This window comes from Capra hircus, chromosome 23, assembly GCF_001704415.2.
Source record: "Capra hircus breed San Clemente chromosome 23, ASM170441v1, whole genome shotgun sequence".
NCBI lineage: Eukaryota > Metazoa > Chordata > Mammalia > Artiodactyla > Bovidae > Capra > Capra hircus.
The window spans coordinates 39,650,285-39,668,227 of record NC_030830.1 but is presented as its reverse complement, the minus strand read 5'-3'; the positions used below and the strand labels follow the sequence as shown (position 1 = coordinate 39,668,227).

Genomic DNA, 17,943 nt, shown 5'->3' with positions numbered 1-17,943 from the left:
TCTCAACTCCCAGGTTCCGTGGACAGCACACCCAGGACCCCGGGGGTGTCACTTGCTCAAGGCTGCTCCTCAAGCAGAAGCCAGGTCTCCTGGGCCCAGAGCAATTCCCTCACCTCGCACTCTGGTGCCCTACAGTGCCCTCTCCCAGGCAGATGCTGTGACTGGACCACAGGTGGAGCCAGCAGGCTCGGCCAGTGCAAGGCGCCGTCTGGGCCAGCAGACCATTCCGTCCGCACTCTTTGTCAGGGCCGGTCTACAAGAGGCTGGGGTAGAAGCTAATGGGGCTCAGGCCCTGGGGACCTCCACCCTCAGGGAAGCTCCAGGGCCTCGGGCAGCTGGCTGAGGTCACAGTTGAGGAAACTGGACAGGGAAAAGCTTAGGAGAAAACATGGGGCCTAATCACCTGCCCTGAGAAGCAGCTGGGAGTCAGGAGACCTGGATTTCCTCCAGGTCCCCTGCATGATTTCAGGCAGGTTACTCTGTACCCCCTCCCTATCCCTGTCCCACAGGATCTCATTTCACTGCTTCCTTCTGCACGTAAGCTCTGAAGACGGCACAGTGTTAGCTGTGGTCACCCAGAGCAGCCGCTGAGACTGGCCATGGACGAGTGTGAGAATGTGAGGTGGGAAGGTGGTGAAGCCTGCTTTGGGTGGTCTTGGATCCAGGCCCCTTGACTCTCACTGACCTGGGCCTGCACTGGTGGCTTGAAGTGACTATGGCATCTTGACATCAGATAAGGCCTCGGCAAGGCAGACATTCAGGGGTGATGGGCAGTAGATGGGCAGGAGGAGACTGCGCCTGGAACAGAGAAAAGGGGGGCCCTGGGGGCCTTCCTGGGAGAACAGGGCCATCAGGGGTGTGGCTTCCCTCCACCAGGGAGGAAAGCCATCCCTGACAGCCCTCCCTGGAGACTGACCGGGGGAGACAGCCTCTGGATTGAGGAGCTGGTAGCTTTTGCAGTTCGTCCTCATCTTAGAACTAGTTGCTCCCAGTTACCCTTGGTGTTCTGTCTCTCTAGCTGAGGACAGGGCTGGGCAGGGTGGGATGGGGGTCAAGGCTGAGCTGCTCCTGCTGCCAAGGATGGCGAGCTTTTTGTAGGGCACCCATGAGCTGGGAACGGCGTCAGTCTGGGAAGTCCTGTGACCATGCCCCAGGGAGGCAGGGGTCGGTGAGGCCAGGCAGCAGCAAATAGGCGCACGCAGGAAGAGCTGCGGAGTGCTGGTTCCTGCCAGCAGGTCAGCGCTCAGCGCCAGGAATTCGTTACTTAGCCTGCACAGGCTGGTGGCTTTGTTCGTGTTTATAAAGTTCTGACGTTATGAGGGATTTGAACCCAGTTCTTCTTCAGCTGCACTGGGTCATGTTGCTCCGTTCGGGCTTTTTTTAGTAGCAGTGAGGGGGGCTCCTCTCGAGTTTGGGTGAGCAGGCCTCTCGTTGCAGTGGCTTCTCCTGTGGAGCTTGGGCTCTAGGGCGTGTGGGCTCAGGAGTCGTGGCACACGGGTTTAGTTTGTCTGCGGCATGTGAGATCTTCATTCCTGGACCAGGGAGTGCGCTGCACAGTGGATTCCCAGCTACTTGGACCACCAGGGAAGCCGGAACCCAGGTCTTACTCTCTTACACCACAGCTGCCTTGCCCAGTGGGTAGAGCACAGGAAGCCCCGCCCCCTGGATGAGTGGCCACATGATGCTTCAGGAGCATGGCTTCTGTTTTCCATCTTTATTCGGGCTTGTAGGCCACAGAGGTGAGCAGCAGAGCCCTGCCCCTCTCCGCTTCCTCTTCCTTCTCCCAGTGGTCCTCCCCACTCTCCCTGGGCCAGCCCCCCACTCCCCGAGCTCCCTGGGTCTGGGGCTGTGGTTTGGGGAAGACGTGTGCTCTCCTCGCTCTCCCTCCCAGCCCACCCACCACCGCGTGCCTGTGGCCACTCAGCCTGGGAAGGTGGTCCTGGCTCAGACCAGGGTCCTGTCCTGTCCGTGCTCAGCGCCCCGCGCCCAGATGACTGTGCATCCCGCAGCCCTGCTGCTGTGGCCGGTAATGCGCCTGGGCACCGCGGAACACCATGTGGGAGCGGGGGCAAGGTGTCTGGCGGCGGCGGCATTACGGGGGGGGGCGCCCTGGAGAGGACGCAGTCCTTGGGGGTCCATGGCAGACAGTTCAGTGTGCAAGCGTGTCAGCATGTGAGAAGGCAGGTTAAGTAAATAATACATAGACCACCGTCCCAATTTTGCCAGAATATTGTCACTGAGAAGACTTCACCCAAATGGTAAGCTTGGTCCCCCACCCCCACCAGAGGCAATGGATTTATAAGGGGCTTTTACATTTTTCTTTATCCTTTTTTATTTTCAGAATTTTCAAAAATAAACTTACAACTTTCCTACTTAGAAAAAAATTTTTTTCTCCTTTAATACGAGGGAGAGATTGAAGCAGGGCCCAGTGGAAATCTACAAAGTCCTGGAAGGCAGAGAAAGCATAAGTATCACATTGAACCAGCCAGGACCCAAGGAAGCGCTTCGCTACCCCCTTGGTGCCCAGTGGCCCTGGAGGAGGCCGGGGGCCCCGTGGTCGCTGACCTAACTGCTCAGGTGTTAAGGAACCTTCTTAGCAGCTCAGGCAGGCCCCACAGATCGGTACAGCCAGGGGTGTGGTGACTGTCAGCCGCTCAGCACACTCAGCTGGATCCTCCCATCCTCCCCTCCCCTAATTTGAGAAATCTGCTCCTGAGGTCTTCATTTGCATTCTGTGTGCATCGAGGGAGCCCCCCACCCCTCACCCCAGCACACTTATCCTTCTGGAACAGCTCTTCCCACCGTCCCTGTTCCTTGAGGCCCAAGAAACACTGGGGTGGGGCGGGCAGGGGGAGAAGCAGCATTGCCAGGCTTTGCTCCAGAGGCCCAGTCAAGCTGGGGACAGTAGCTTGGTCTCATTCTTTCTCCCCCAAGAGAGGAGGTTTCAGCCTTTGGTTTTTGTTTGTTTTTTTTCTAATGACTCCCGGCAGGAGAAATGGCTGAATGATTGTCTGAGAAGAGAGAGAAGCCATACAGAATATGGAAATTAGGCTGGAGGGGGCGGGCCAAGTGAAGAGTCTGGAACCACTGCTGAGGGACAAAACCCCTCCCAAGGAATCCAGTCTAGCGCAGCTCTGCCCAGCGGGCCCTCTCCCGTCAGAGCTCACAGGCCTTTGTTGGAGCAGAGGTCAAGTCCTGCCAGGGCTGACACTGGCCGTGGTGGGGCAAGGTGGGCAGAGCCCAGGTGTGCCATCTCCCAGCCTGCCTTTCCACAAGCTGGCACGCTGCATGCACACGCCTCTCCAGGAGGAGACAACGGGACATTGCTCCCGCCTGTCCCCTCTCCCTTAGGGATGGAACCCAACCAAGCCAAGCGTCAGCAGTTCTGCTTCAGATTTCACTTAGACTTGGAAACTTTATTAAAATCTCAGGAAATCTCTGTTCACTGAAATGCTTATTAGGCCAATGAGCCGTTCTGCTCGGTTAGCTCCCTAACTGTTCGCTCACTGGGAACTTGGAACGCGGACTGGCATATAGTCAGCTCTTGGTCAGCATTAGTGCGGCAGGTGAACAAAGTAGGAGGTCCCCTTTCCCCATAAACCTCCTTGTGAAAAGATTTCTTCCTCAGCCAGGAGAGTGGAGTAACTTCCAGAATGTTTCCTGTCTTCGAGGATTTGGGGGCCTGATGGCCACCACACAAACTAATCCCACAGAATGTAGACATGGCAGGTTTAGGAACTCAGGACCCTGCGCTGTGCCCAGGGCGTGCTCCATCAGCTGTTTGCTCTGACTTTCCGTCACGTCCTTTGGGACATCTGCCTCTTTCTCCTCAAAGCTGCATCCGCCCCCATTCTCTTGCCTGGAGGTCTGGCTCATGACGGCCTTGTCTCCAGTTGGATCTGGTTTCCTGGTGGTCAGGCTTCAGTTCAGTATTAGCGGTACCCTAAATATTTGTGAAGGCTTCTGAGGGAACGTCGGGGTTGCAGTGGGTTTTCAGAGCGTCGCTGCAGTGCCGCCTGCTCAGAGGCTCACTGTCAGGTCCTCGCTGAGGGGCCTTCATCGTCACGCAGAAAGCGCGCCCCCCTCTCCCCCACCACTTTTCCCCGCCAGCACACCCTAGACTTGGGCCCAGAGTGACGATAGGAACTCGGCGTGGTAACTGTTGGATTCAGGGGTGACTTGGGAGCTCGTCAGATGTGGAGTGGTGCCAGGACCCAGGGGACTCTCTGCAGGCCCAGGGATCTCTAGGGTCCCAGCAGAGGGGTGTGCCCTGCAGCCTGAGCAGAGCAGTCCGGCTTCAGAGCTGTCTTGCTTACGGCCTGTCCTCTGTGAGGCCAGGTTTCTATCGCCAGGCACAGGCTCTCGGGAGGCTCCCACATCAGCAGTCACTGCAGCTTAGGCACACAGGTGAAGCCACCAGGTAATGGTCTGCATGAGCTGGCCCGGCTTACTAACCTTCTCTCTGTAAAGCGGGCATAAATGATACCCACCTCAACAGAATAAAAAGTCCGGAAAAAATCCTAGAAACAGGAATTTAGGACACATCAGAAGTCATTTCACATTGGTAGAGAAAAGATAGCTCATTCAAGAAATAGACAATCTGCTGCCTGAAAAAAAAAAAATTAAGTGGACCCTTAAACCTTATGTTAAAATAAATTTGAGGTAGATTAAAGATTGGATTGTAAAAAATGAAACTGTGAAGTTTCAGGGAAAAACTGTGGAAGAAATGTTTAAAAATCCCAGAAAGGATTTTCTAAGCCTGATGGAGCTTTAGAGAAGCTCCATGAGAAAAGTGGGTGTGTTCCAGTGTGAGCAGACAGGTTCTGCCTGAACAAAGCCAGCGCAACAGTTCAGAGGCAGCAACAAGCAGGAAGGACACGTGCCCGACTCTTCATAGCTAAAGGGTTAGCTTCCTCGCTGTGTAAAGAGCTCCTGCAGATCAAGTGCAGGATAAAGTAATTCCTGAAAAAGTAGCTGTGGCTGCTCCCAGCACCTAGCCCAGAGCTGCATGGACACAAACATTGGGCTGAACTCAGCCCCACAGGTCACTGGTGCTCTCCGGGCCTCAGCTTCCTGAGTGGTAAAATGGGATAACAGTAGTCCCCATTATTCAGTAGTTCAGCAAGTGCAAAGCATGTTGGACATGGAGGGGGGCAGTAAGTGCTGTGAATGTACTTGACAGATAAAATGTGAAAGGATGCTTGGGCTCACCTACGAGTGGGCCGACCTTGTGTTAAGACAGGCAGTGAGAAGCCATTTCCAAACAGCTGCCCTGACGAGAGTACAGATGCCTGTCCGCCTTCTAAACACACATACCCTTGCCCAAGCAATTTCTTTTATACCCTTTTTTGAAAATTTAAAATCGAAATAATAGTTGACATGTGATATTAGCTTCAGGTGTACTACATAGTGATTTGACGTCTGATGCACTATGAAACGATCACAGTAAGTCTAGTGACCGTCTATCACCATGCGAAGTTATTACAATATTATTGACCGTATTCCTTAGGCTATAAGTTATATCCCCATGGCTTCTTTATTTTGTAACTGGAGGTCTGTACCTCTTAATCCCCTTTACGCGTTCCCCTCCACCTCACGGGATTCCCCTCTGGCAACCACCTGTTTGTTCACTTTATGAGTCTCTCTCCATTTTGGTTGCTTGTTCATTTTTTAGATTCCACGTATAAGTGAGATCATTCATATTTGTCTGTTTCAGCATAATGCACTCTGGACCCCATCCACACTGTCACAAATGCCAAGATATCATTCTTTTTTTAAAGTATGGTTTCATTTATTTTGGCTGTGCTGGTTGGTGGTTGTGGTGCACAGGCTTTCTCCAGTTGTGGAAAGGGGGCTACTCTCTCCGTGTTGGGTACGGCCTGTGGGGCACCCAGGCTGCAGGAGTCATGGTTCAGGGGCCCCAGAGCACAGGCCCAGTAGTTGTGGCGCACAGGCCTACTTGCCCTGCGGCGCGTGGCATCTTCCCAGACCAGGGATCAAACCTGTGTGCATTTGCAGGCGAATTCTTTTACCCACTGAACCACCAGGGAAGTCCCATTCTCTTGTTTTTTTTGGCTGAGTATTATTCCTCCGTGTGTGTACACCGCAGTATTCATCCGTCAGTGCACCGATTTAGAGTCTCACCAGCAGTGCGTGAGATTTCCCTTTTGTCCACATCCTTGCCAACACCTCTTTGTTGTCTTTTTGATAATAGCCATTCTGACAGGTGTAAAGTGATATCTCATTGTGGTTTTAATTTGCATTTTCCTAACAATTAGTGATGTTGAGAGCATCTTTTCATGTGTCTCTCAGTCATCTGTATGTTGTTAAAAAATGAGTAGAGGATCTGAATAGAAAATTTTCCAATCAGGTTATTTGTTTTTTTAAATATTGATTATATGAGTTCTTTGTATATTTTGGATATTAACAACCTTTATCTGATACACTGTTTGCAAATATCTTATCCCATTCAGTAGAGTGCCCTTTCATTTTGTTGATAGTTTCTTTCACTGTCTGAAAGTTTTTCAGTTTAAAATAGTCCAATTTGTTTATTTTTGCTTTTGTTTCCTTTGAGAAGACAGATGTAAAAAATATGGCTAAGTCTGATGTCAGAGTGTACTCCCTATGTTTTCTTCTGGAAGTTTTATGGTTTCAGGTCTTACATTTGAGTCTTTAATCCATTTAAATTTCATTTTTGTATATGATATGAGAAAGTGGAACAGCAGTTTTGATTATTTTGCAGGTAGCTGTCCAGTTTTCTGGACCATTTATTGAAGAGGCTGTCTTTTCCCCACTGCATATTCTTGCCTCCTTTGCCATCGATTACGTGACCATATAAGTGTGGGTTTATTTCTGGGTGCTCTATTCTGTTCCATCAATCTGTGCATCTGTTTTTGTGCCAGAGCCATACTGTTTTGATTACTGCAATTTTGTAGTATGGTCTGAAGACAGGGAGTGATACCTCCAGCTTCGTTCTTCTTTCTCGAGAATGGTTTGGCAGCAATCTCTCTTCTTGATAACCACCATAGAACGATGCACATAGAGGGGGGTTTGTGCAGCACCGCTTGTAAAAGCAGAAACTGGAAGCAGTCATCCTTCAACACAGAACTGGTGTAAAAATTTATAATATTCACAGGTTAATAAATGTAGAATCATCCATGACCTGGATGATGATGCAGCTTTAAAAGAAAGGACAGGTCTCCATACACTGATGCAGAGTGATCTCCTGCATACTAAGTAGTCATGGACGGTGTGTACAAGAATCGCGTTCATGCAGGAGTCAAGTGTGCACGTGTCGGCGCCCAGCTGGGATCTGCAGGGACATCCAGGAAAGTGGGGACCATTGCTCTTGGGGGCTGGGGCTCTGTAGCTGAGAGACCGGCAGAACGCATGACTTTTCATGTGTCATAATCTGAAAAAAAAACCACCCTATCTTGTGACACCACTGTGAGTAATTAAAGACAGCACGATAGGGGTTAGGAGTGGTGAGTGCAGTCAGACCATCTTAGATCCTAGCCCCACCACGAGGTGTGTGACTTCAGATGTGTTTCTGACCTCTATGTGCCTCAGTTTCCTTCTCTGTAAAATGGGGATGCAAACAGAACCTAACACAGGGCTATGAGCCTGAAGTGGGCAGGTGCACGTGAAAGCTCCTGGTCCCTGTCACACAGCAAGGATGCGGCAAACACCCGCCACCCTCCATGTCAGCCCCACTGCCCCTCCCTCCGCTCCCAGGCAGGTCTCCGCTTTGAGACTCCTCTCCTCCCTGAGACTCCTCTCCTCCTTGGGTGCCTGCCCCTGCCACCCACGCAGGGTGGCTGTTTTAACCTAAAATCACAAAATGATATCTGTAAGGAATCTGGAAATTAATCCTGTTCTTCACCTTGGGGGAGGGCCTCCCTTGGGGCTCATCTGGAAAAGAACCCACCTGCAGTGTGGGAGACCTGGGTCCAGGAGGTTGCAAAGAGTCGGATACGATCACCTTGGGGAGTTGTCAGATCTGCCCCCCAGGTAAATGCACATGGGCTCAGGTGGGCGAGGGCCTGTGCACTGCCTGCTGTGGCCCAGGTCGGCGCCCTGGAGCCGCTCAGGACAGGTGGGCAGCCGGGCAGGTTTGTCTTCCTGCTATACGAGGCCCCGTGTAGCCCAGCCTGGCCTCACAGGGTGCCCTGGGGCTCATGCCCTCGTGGTGCTGGTGGCGAAGAAGAACTTGGCAAGGGGCCTTAACAGGCTGGCCTCACAGCCTCATGCAGGAGGCCTTCACGTTCTCCTTTCTGCTCTCAGGGGCCTAACGTGATGGAAGATCAGGACCTGCGGGAAATCGGCATCAGTGATGCGCAGCACAGGCGGAAGCTGCTCCAGGCCGCGCGGTCCCTGCCCAAGGTGCCACCCACAGCGCCTCGGCCTCAGCGAGGGGCAGGGCAGGCTTGGGGGCCACCACGGGGGGGTGTGCCCCATCCTGGGAGCCCCACGGGGAGCGCAGTGTCCTGTTCACTGCTTTGCCACGTTCTGAGGGCAGCAGAGCCCCAGGGACAGTGCACACCCAGTCCAGCCTCAGGAACAGGTCGTCTGGCGTGGAGCCTGGTGCCCACAGGCGTGGCCCATCACCTGGAGGCCAGGCCCTCCTCCCGAGGCCCGGGTGCGGGGCAGCACAGGAAGCGGTCTTTGCCTGGGGGTCTGTGGGCGGTAGGCCTGAGCCTCTCCTCAGCTCTGTTGGCGCAAAGTCCCCTGGTCCCTTCTACTGCCAAGGTCTGAGGACGCACAGATGAGTCCCAGCAGGGAGGCCAGCACCCGCCCCACAGACGCACACCATCTCCTTGTCCCGCCAGGTCCATGACCGTGTCGGGCATAGACGGGGCCTCACAGACCGTCCTCCCCATCTGGCCTCACCTGACAGGGCACCTGCCTTTCTAACTGATTTCCCGCCTCAGCTGGGCCCTGATTCAGCAGACCTGGGGTGCCCGGGTGGTCCCAGGTGAGGCCAGAGCTGAGGCAGAGACGGCTGTGTGGGCCAAGGGACCCGGGTGCTGAGCTCATAGACCCTTGATGGTCCTCAGGTGCCATCCAACCCCTACCCCAGCCTCCAGTGTGGTCTCTCACGTGCCTGGGGTCCCTGCGGTCCTTATCAGGCCTGCCTCCTGTCCTCGCTGCACAGGTGAAGGCGCTGGGCTACGACGGGAACAGCCCCGCGTCAGTGCCCTCCTGGCTGGACTCGCTGGGGCTTCAGGACTATGTCCATTCCTTCCTGTCGAGTGGCTACAGCTCCATTGACACTGTGAAGAACCTCTGGGAGCTGGAGCTTGTCAACGTGAGTGCAGTTCTGCTCAGTCCTGAGCCACGAGTGTCCCTGGCTACCCTGTGGCGGGGCTGGGACCCCAGGCGTCCCCTGACCGTTCCCCGCCACCCCACCCAGGTCCTGAAGGTGCACCTGCTCGGCCATCGCAAGCGCATCATCGCCTCCCTGGCGGACAGACCCTACGAGGAGCCGCCCCAGAAGCCTCCACGGTTCTCCCAGCTGAGAGTGAGTTGGGTGGGTGGAGAGGGAGGAGTGTGTGCTTTGTGTCGGCAGGAATTGAAAAGAATCTTTTAGGATTTCTCAGAGACAGTGTCACCTCTGTAGGAAAGGAGCAGCAGAGCTGATCCCTCTTCTCCCAGTGTTGGGGTCAAGTGTTGGGAAAGTCAGGAAAACAAATATCCAAATCCCAAACAGCTAGGGCCATGTCTGAATGTCACGTTCAGCTGTCTGGGGATTGGAGTCCCCTCAGGCAGTTTGACAAAGCCTGTAACACTGCAGGGCTGGGCCTTTCTCCGTTTCTTAAGGAAATCCCTGTGATTTTTAAAACCTCACAGATGTTTTGTTGCTCAAGGCAGGTAATTTCTGACTGGAAAGCAGGTTAGACTGTGAGCCTGTGGTTCAGGATGACTCTCCCCAGACCTGCAGGGCTGCTGGTGGGCAGTGGGTGGGCCCTGGGCTAGAGTCTCAAAGTGGGCACGGCTTCAGCCTTTCACACATGAGGAAGTCAGGGCCCAGGCTGGTTCTGAGACCAGACGCTCCGCTGACATTCAGACATGGAAACCGAGGAGACAGGGTGCCCATCGGGAGCACAGTGTCTTCTCAGGAGGGACCCTGAGATTGAGTCACGCATCCCCGGGACCTGGAATCAGCTGTAGCAGACAGTTTTCTCTTTGAGAAGGTGGAGCGCGCTTCCCCACCCTACAACCACCCCTCCTCCCTGCGCGCTCCGGGCTGCAGGCTGTGCTCTGGACCGGCTGCCCACCTGCAGGGCCCAGTTGTCAGGGCTTTCTGGCCGGAGGAGTCTGGCCCCTGATGCCCAGCTCCTGCCCTTTCTCACCGACTCTCCCCTGGAGCTGGGCCCCGATACCCCCTGGGGCTGGGCCCCAATACTGGCAGCCTGAGGCCCGGCCGGGCGGCCCCCAGACTCACGGCTCTCCCTGCCGCAGTGCCAGGACCTGTTCTCGCAGACGTCGTCCCCACTGAGCCAGAGCGACTCCTGTGCCGGGCGGTCAGCTGACCTGCTGCTGCCTCCTGGGGACACGGGCAGGAGGCCGCACGACAGTTTGCACGAGCCTGCAGCGCCCTCTCGGGCAGAGCGCTTCAGAACCCAGGTGGGCGGGGGGCCCAGATGGGGTCCCTGCACCCCTCCCAGCAGGACAGGTTTCCCCCTGCCTGGCGCAGGCTGCAGGCTTCACCCCACCCCCCAGCTGTGGCCTGACCCACGTCCCCCACAGGGCGAGCCTTCGCTCCGCGTCTCTGGCCCGCTTCTTCTCTTGTGACACACTCGTCTCAGTTCTGGCCCGAGGAGTCCCCACACTTTTGCACCAGCACAACTGTGAATTTTACAAGATTCAAAAAGCATGTTGTCTGGCAGTTTTAATGACTCTGTATCAAGACTTTCCATCTTGCTGGGAGCCCTGAATTTCCCTTTGTCCCCATGCCTTCCACCTGTGCCCTAGTTGAGGACCCCGTCATCTGGCCCGCGGTGGCCTCCTACCCCCCCGCACCCTGACTCCTGTCACAAGGACCCCTATAAAGCACATCCGTGGCCACGGAGACACCCACTACCCCAGGATCAGATCGTCTCCGACACCACAGAGCCTTCTATGTGGAGCTGCTCACAGATGGGCGACTGAGGTCCTGGCTTCCCTACCTGTTCTCAGCCTGGACAGGCCTCGCCTCTGCCCCAGCCCATCTGAAGGGCTGGTCTGCCTCTGCCCTGGAGCTCCCAGAGGTGGCTGGCAGGCCAGAGCCAGGTGGGGTGCTCGGGAGCCCCTAGAACGGCAGGCTGACCTGGGGCCCCACATATTCTGCAGGAGGAGCACCGAGAGGCCAAGCTGACCCTCCGGCCCCCCAGCCTGGCCGCCCCCTACGCCCCTGTGCAGAGCTGGCAACACCAGCCCGAGAAACTCATCTTTGAGTCCTGCGGTTACGAAGCCAACGTGAGTAACCCCTAGCTCCAGCGCAGGCCCCATGCTGTTCTCAGCTCTTCAGCCATCCGGCATTGCGGGGAGAGGAGCCATGGGATAGGGCCCAGGTCGGCTGGACGGTCCCAGCGTGGTGACACAGACAGCTGAACGTGCCCACTGCTCGCTTCCACAGTATCTGGGCTCCATGTTGATCAAAGATCTGCGAGGGACAGAGTCCACACAAGACGCCTGTGCCAAGATGCGGGTAGGCTGTCGCGGGCGGTGGGGTACTGGGCACGGCCAGGACGGCAGGCAGCAGATGGTGGCGCGAGCTGCAGCTGCGGGGCCCCGCCCTGAGGAGCAGCATTGACGGGCCTCCCATTCACTGTAGAAATCCACGGAGCACATGAGGAAGATCCCTACCATCATCCTGTCCATCACGTACAAAGGGGTCAAGTTCATCGATGCCTCCAACAAGGTGTGTCCCTCTCCCCATCCCTCACTCCTGCCAGCAGGGCGCCTTCCTCAGAACCTCCCCGCCTGTTCCCACCTCCACCCCTGGCCCGTGTCAGCCTCTCATGCACCCCCTTACCTGGGTCCCAGGGGACAGCTTGTCTTCCTCAGCATGGGCCACTTCGCTGCTCACAGGCCTTAGAGAGCGCAGGACATCCCCAGGCCCCGCGCTCGGGCCCTGGAGGGCAAGAGGGGGCTGGATGTGAACATTTACTCCCTCGGCTGCTGTGGAAAGGGGTGGAGACCCCAAACCTAAATCAGAGGAGATTAGGCGCCACCCTCGACCCCCTGTGGACAGGGGTGGAGACCCCAAACCTAAATCAGAGGAGATTAGGCGCCACCCTAAACCCCCTCGCCCCCAGAGAGCAGATGAGGAAGTCGCGTTTGGCCGACAAAAAAGTAGTGCTGGTGACGGGGCACTGCAGAGCCGCTTTCTCCGCAGAACGTCATCGCCGAGCACGAGATCCGGAACATTTCCTGCGCGGCTCAGGACCCAGAGGACCTGTGCGCCTTTGCCTACGTCACCAAGGACCTGCAGACTGGCCACCATTACTGCCACGTCTTCAGCACAGTGGATGTGGTAGGTGGAGGCCACGCGGCCCGCGCACTGGGTGCTGGCACCTGGCGGGCACGGAGCCGCGCCTGTCAGGAGCGAACGCCCAGCGCACAGAGTGGCGCAGTGGCTCACCCAGGGTTCTAGCGACAGCACTTGCCCTGCTTCTGGCCACGCATGTGTTCCCGGGCCAGGGCTGCACCTCCCCTGGCTGTGGCTGACCCTTCTGCGGGGCCATCTTCCTAAAAAGCCCTCCGCCAACAGGGAGTCTCCTTCCCCCAGAGCCCAGCTTGGGCTGCGCCCTGGCGCCGCTGGGCTGACGGGAGGTGTTCGCGTGCCGTCCCCGGGGAGTGGACGCATGACCCGGGTGGCGGCCCCGAAACGGGGCCTGTGCCAGGCCTGCTGCCCCCGGGTCTTCAGGGCCTTGCCCGGGACCTCCGTCGGTGCTCTGGGCCCGGCCACAGCCTCTCGGCTTTGACACGCGCTGGCTTGTGAGCTAGGAACTCCCCTCCCTGCTCCACACCTGCACAGCGGGACAGAGTGTAACTATTTTAGGGCTTGTTCTAAAGAGGAAGTCCCCCAGAAGGTGCCCAGCCCAGTTCCTACAGCTCACCTTCCCTGTCATTTCTGGGCACCTCGCCCTGAAGCCACGGGGACCCCCAGGGTTCATCTCTCTAGTGGAATCGCCCACAAGGAAACAAAGTGTGTGCTTTGTTCAGACTGTCCCTCAGGACACACGTCGCTTTCAGCGCAGCCCTTCCCTGCACCTGTGTGCTGCTGCCCAGCCTGTGTGGGTCCCGGGGGCGGTGGGGGGAGCATCAGGGCGGTGCTCCCCGCTCCCTCCTCTCACCCTGTGCCCTGCCTCCTCCCAGAACCTGACCTATGAGATCATCCTGACGCTCGGCCAGGCGTTCGAGGTGGCCTACCAGCTGGCCCTGCAGGCCCAGAAGTCCAGGCCGCTGGGGGCCTCTGCCGCTGAGGTGATCGAGACCAGATCTTCCAAGCCAGTGCCGAAGCCCCGGGTGGGCGTGAGGAAGTCAGCGGTACGTGGGCCTCGGGGCCCAGGGCCCCGGGAGGAGCGGGGTGGAGGGTCTGGTGCGGCCGTGACCCCGCCCGTGTCTGTCTGCTTCGCTCTGCGCCCCAGGTGCTGCCGTCCCCCGACAGTCGCTGTTGTCCCTGTCACACCCGCCCCGCCCACCGTCCTTCGTACCTCCCGCTGCCGTCTGTTAGTCCTGGAGTCAAGGTCTCTACACCTGCTGTGTGTGTCAGTCTCCCTGCGGGACCGTGAGCTCCTGGAGACTGGCGCCCCCCGACCAGTGTGCCCGTCTTTCCCTGAGCTGCCCCGCACCTCCCTCTGTGCTGTGGCCTGTCTCTCTGCTGTGTGTCCTCCTCTCTCCAGAGGTCAGGGTGCCCGCCGTGGTCTTGCCCGGGGGAGCTCTCTGGCCCCACTGGGTTTTCCAACCCCTTCCCCGCTTCCTGCGCCAGGAACCACCCAGGGACCCCAGCCGTTCCACGCCCCCAGGAGACAGCCTCCTGGGACATTCCTGCGAGGTGCCCCCTCCTGCTCCCCACCCCGAGAGCCGGCTCTCTGGCGGAGAATATAGGGCACCCCCGGGGACACGGATGCCAGTGTGGCCCCTCTGACCCTGCCCCCTCCTCCTTGGCAGCTGGAGCCACCTGACACGGACCCTGACGCCCAGTCCCACGCCAGCGTCTCCTGGGTCGTGGACCCCAAGCCAGACTCTAAGCGGAGCCTCAGCACCAAGTACGAGACCACTATCTTCTAAGCACCCGCCCCGCCTCCACTAGTCTCACGTGCCTTCCGGCGCCTTTCTGCTCTTCTCAGCTCTCCTTCCACCCGCTGAGGCCAAGGCCCCACCCCCGCCCCAGGCCTCCCCTCCCGCGTCAGCTCACCCCCCGCCACGGACACTGTGAATCCCCCCTTGGTCGGGGATGGCTTGGGGAGGGGGCGAGTTGCCTTTGAGGTTGGGCAGCGGGAGGGCGGCACGCTGGATCCCGAGGGAGGCCGTCTCCAGGCAGTGGCCCCCCCGACGGGGCGGGGCTCCCTTCCGGCTCCTCCCCCAGCTTGAGTCTCACGCTGCCAAGAGCTCGCCACGCCTCTCCCGACACAACCAGCCACTGTGACCGCCTGGGGCAGAGCCGCTCACGCTGGCCCGAGGCCTGTCTTCCTGCCTGAGACCCTCAGCTCAGTGCTGGGCTGGGCCGGGATCAGCCCGCTGTGAGGGCTCTAGGGCACATGCCTGGCTCCAGAGCCTGGGACACCCATAGGCTGGCTCCCCGCGCCTGGAGTCTGTGTCTCGGGGGTCTTGAGCTGCATGGAGTGGGATGGCTCCTCACGCCTTGGCCGGGGAGTGACAGGCGGGCGGAAGAGGAAGGCCGCCCTGTGGGACCCGCAGGATGGGGTCAGTGCCCTGCACCTCCTCCCCTCAGGACGGCGCCGCTCGAGGGCGGTGACCTGGGCCGGGCAGGGCTTGCTGGCGCTTCTCCGTGGTGTGGGGATCAGGGCGGTCAGCAGCGGGGAAGGCGGCGCGGAGGCTGTGGAGGCCCGGCGCCCTTTCGGGGGGAGAGCCGCGGTTCCGTGGGGGGAAGCACAGCACGGAGCGCGACTCGGGAGCACCGCCGCTCAGTGGCGGCGGTTCCTTTAGAGCCGAAACCCAGTGGACAAGCCGAGGTGGGTCTCCTGCCTCCTGCCCTCGTGCCTTCCGAGCAGATGCCTGAGCCACGGAGGGTGCTCGGGGAGGCCGCGAGGGGCCTTCTGTTCTGCCTCCCTGTTTCCTCTCCGTCTCCTCCACTGTGTGCAGCCCCTTTGGTTAACCTTTTCCTCCCCCCGTTGTGTTTGCTTCTGCCAAGCTGAGCCACCGAGGAACCGACTGTGCTGCAGAAACAGCCGTGCGGAGCGCAGGCTCCCGCCACCGCCGCTGCCACCGCCACCTCACCTGCATTGGAGACCCAGGCCCACCTCTGCCCGCAGGACTCCTCCCGGCTGTGGGCCCGGGCCGGCCCCCAGGCCTCCTGGAGGGAGCCCTGCCCCGGTGCCGAGCAGCCCTCCAGCCTCTAGCAGATGAGACTGGGACTCCAGAGACCCTAGAAATGACTTGTCCAGAAAATGTTTTTTAATAGAAAATTTTTTTTTATAAAATTAACTTTTAACACTTGGCTCAAACCTCTAGGTTAAACTGCCAATCTTTAGACCAGTGGCCATATGGTCCGAGTGTAGTGGGCCTCTGTCCTCAGGCCGGGGCGTGAGCATGCTTGGGCAGCTCCGAGGAGACGTTGGGTGACCCGAGTGGCCCGACAGCTGCCCCCATCAGCCGCCGCTCCTTTCTGAGCCGCACACCAGGTTTCTCGTCCCCGCTGCGGCGGCTTCCACTCCGTCCCCGGCAGGCTGGGCAGAGGATGAGCAGGTCCGGGGCTACCGTGGTCAGAACACCGCCCTGGGCTGCAGGCCACGGGCCCTCCAGTGACCTCAGGCCGGCCGAGTCGGATCAGAAAGGAGAGGAAGCAGCTGTGTTTGTCTTGGGCATTAACGGGTAGGTCAGCTGAGGCGGCTGCCTGCAGGTGTGTGATTTATCTAATCAGGTGTGTGTGATTAGTACTCACTTTGGTCTGACTGTCCTCCTTTCAGCTCTGGGCTCACCCAGGCTCTGAGGGCGGAGAGGGCTGGGTGCGGAGGCAGTTGGCTCCCCCAGCGTGGCCTCCAGGGCCGGCTGTGCCGCCGCCCGAGCCATCCTGCTGGCCGGCTTTGCTTTGTGCCTTTGGTTGCGTCGCTCCTCCTGGAGGCAGTAGAATGGGAGGGTCTCATTCCTTGCGGCTGGACCAGGTCAGCTGCATGTCTAGCAGCTCCCAGAGCAGAGCCTTTCCTCCCCAAGCAGGCCCCCTGCTTTGCAGGCATGGTGCATTCGGTCCTGGGGTCAGTAGGTCCAAGGCCTTGGCCGCACCCCACCCCCCAGCCGAGAGCTCCGGGGGCAGGGGGTGCAGGCCCGGTGGGCTCCCTGCACCGTCCACACCACAGGCCCAGGGGGTCGCCCTTACTCTGGGATGGAGACAGGTGGTCCTGCCCTTTCAGTACTAAACAAAGACCTCAACACCGGAAGTCTGACTTCATGTCCTCCTGCTCCCAGGGCCTGACAGTTCTCCTGTGCAGTATTCAGCCCCTCCTCCTTTCAGGGATGGACAAGGAGCCCAAGCTGGGTGGGGAGGCCGCGGGCCCAGCCACAGCACAGGTGCTGTGCCCTCTTCCTCCTGAGGAAGGCCGGTCTCCTCTAAGTAGGCCCCTCGTGGTGGGTGGTGGATCCACAAAGAAAACTGTAGACACTACGGTGAGTTCCTCAAGCTGTTTTTTGTTTTTGTTTTTATGTCCTAGGTAGGTGTCTCCTCCTCTTGAAGCTGCTATATCTTATTTATTCAGGGTGTTTTCATATTGGAAAGCCTTGGCTAATCTGCTCTGGATTTTGAGATTGGTTTATTTCTCAGTAGTCAAAAAGGGAGGGGCTAGATCTTTTTTACTCCTCCTCTGGGACAGGTACTCTCCCTTCCCTAGAAAGAAATATTATAACATTGAGGACAGGCTTCACATGGAGAAGCCTTGCTTCTGCACGCAAACGCAGCCCCGTTCTGAACCGAGCAGGCCCTTCAGGCAGGACTGGAGATGAGGGCGCTCTCCGGTCTGCCCTCCTCCTCGCAGCTGCTCCGAGTGAGCGGGGCTTCCTTCCAGACAGGCTCTGCCTCTGCGATGCTCACACCCCTCCAGGGCCTCCAGCTGCAGCTCTGGGGAGTCCCTCGAGAAGCCTGGGGCTAAGCAGGCCAGTCTGCCCTCAGCCCGTGTTGGGGGGAGCCCTGACCTGCAGGACGACTGTCAGACGCAGTTCACAAAGTGTTATTGCTAACGGTGTGGCAATGGGACTGAATTGTAATAAAATGTTATTTAATCTTTGTCTCTGTATTTTGATACTTGAATGACTTCCCCTTCTATTTTACTGTACATATAATTGTTAATCTGTCCAATTTTGTCTAAATTACGAACATCTTGTGGTACCAAGCGTAACCGACCTGTGTGACAGCATAGACTGACCTCACTACATGAGCAAGTGTAAATATTCCTGGGCTTTTGGCTTTGGTTTTGTTATTTTCGAAACTGTACAACTTAGAACAGACTGAATTAATAAATGAGAAGTGACATGAAGCCAGCCTTACGTTGTGGAGTCTGAGTTGGAACGTTATCTGACGGTTTTCCAGCAGAAGCGCAGACACAGGCCAGCCGCTGGCTCGGGGTGCTAAGGAGGATCCACTCTGCTTGGCTGGCACCAGTCTGGGGCATCAGCTCCACCCGGCTCTCTCCAACAGGAAGGGCTGCTGGTCAGCATTGACCCTGCTCTGGTGTGAGGGCCCTGCGGTCACCTTCCCCTCCTCAGGTTCTGCTGGTCTGAATGCCG

General features: G+C 57.8%; 1 protein-coding gene across 8 annotated transcripts in view; it reads left to right on the top strand.

Moving 5' to 3' along the window:
- Positions 1–17,698, top strand: part of ANKS1A (ankyrin repeat and sterile alpha motif domain containing 1A) — a 168,629-nt gene extending 150,931 nt beyond the window's left edge. For 2 of the 8 annotated variants that reach the window (XM_018038709.1, XM_018038706.1), the window contains 11 exons: positions 8,284–8,382; positions 9,155–9,307; positions 9,413–9,520; positions 10,462–10,626; positions 11,332–11,457; positions 11,618–11,689; positions 11,816–11,902; positions 12,380–12,517; positions 13,363–13,533; positions 14,158–14,255; positions 15,362–17,698. In XM_018038709.1, coding sequence (XP_017894198.1) covers positions 8,284–8,382; positions 9,155–9,307; positions 9,413–9,520; positions 10,462–10,626; positions 11,332–11,457; positions 11,618–11,689; positions 11,816–11,902; positions 12,380–12,517; positions 13,363–13,533; positions 14,158–14,255; positions 15,362–15,365 — 1,221 coding nt within the window. In that variant the 3' untranslated portion in view covers positions 15,366–17,698. Of the gene's footprint in view, positions 1–8,283; positions 8,383–9,154; positions 9,308–9,412; positions 9,521–10,461; positions 10,627–11,331; positions 11,458–11,617; positions 11,690–11,815; positions 11,903–12,379; positions 12,518–13,362; positions 13,534–13,634; positions 13,734–14,157 lie in introns of all 8 variants that reach the window. The other 6 variants (XM_018038704.1, XM_018038702.1, XM_018038707.1 and 3 more) reach the window with 4 other exon arrangements.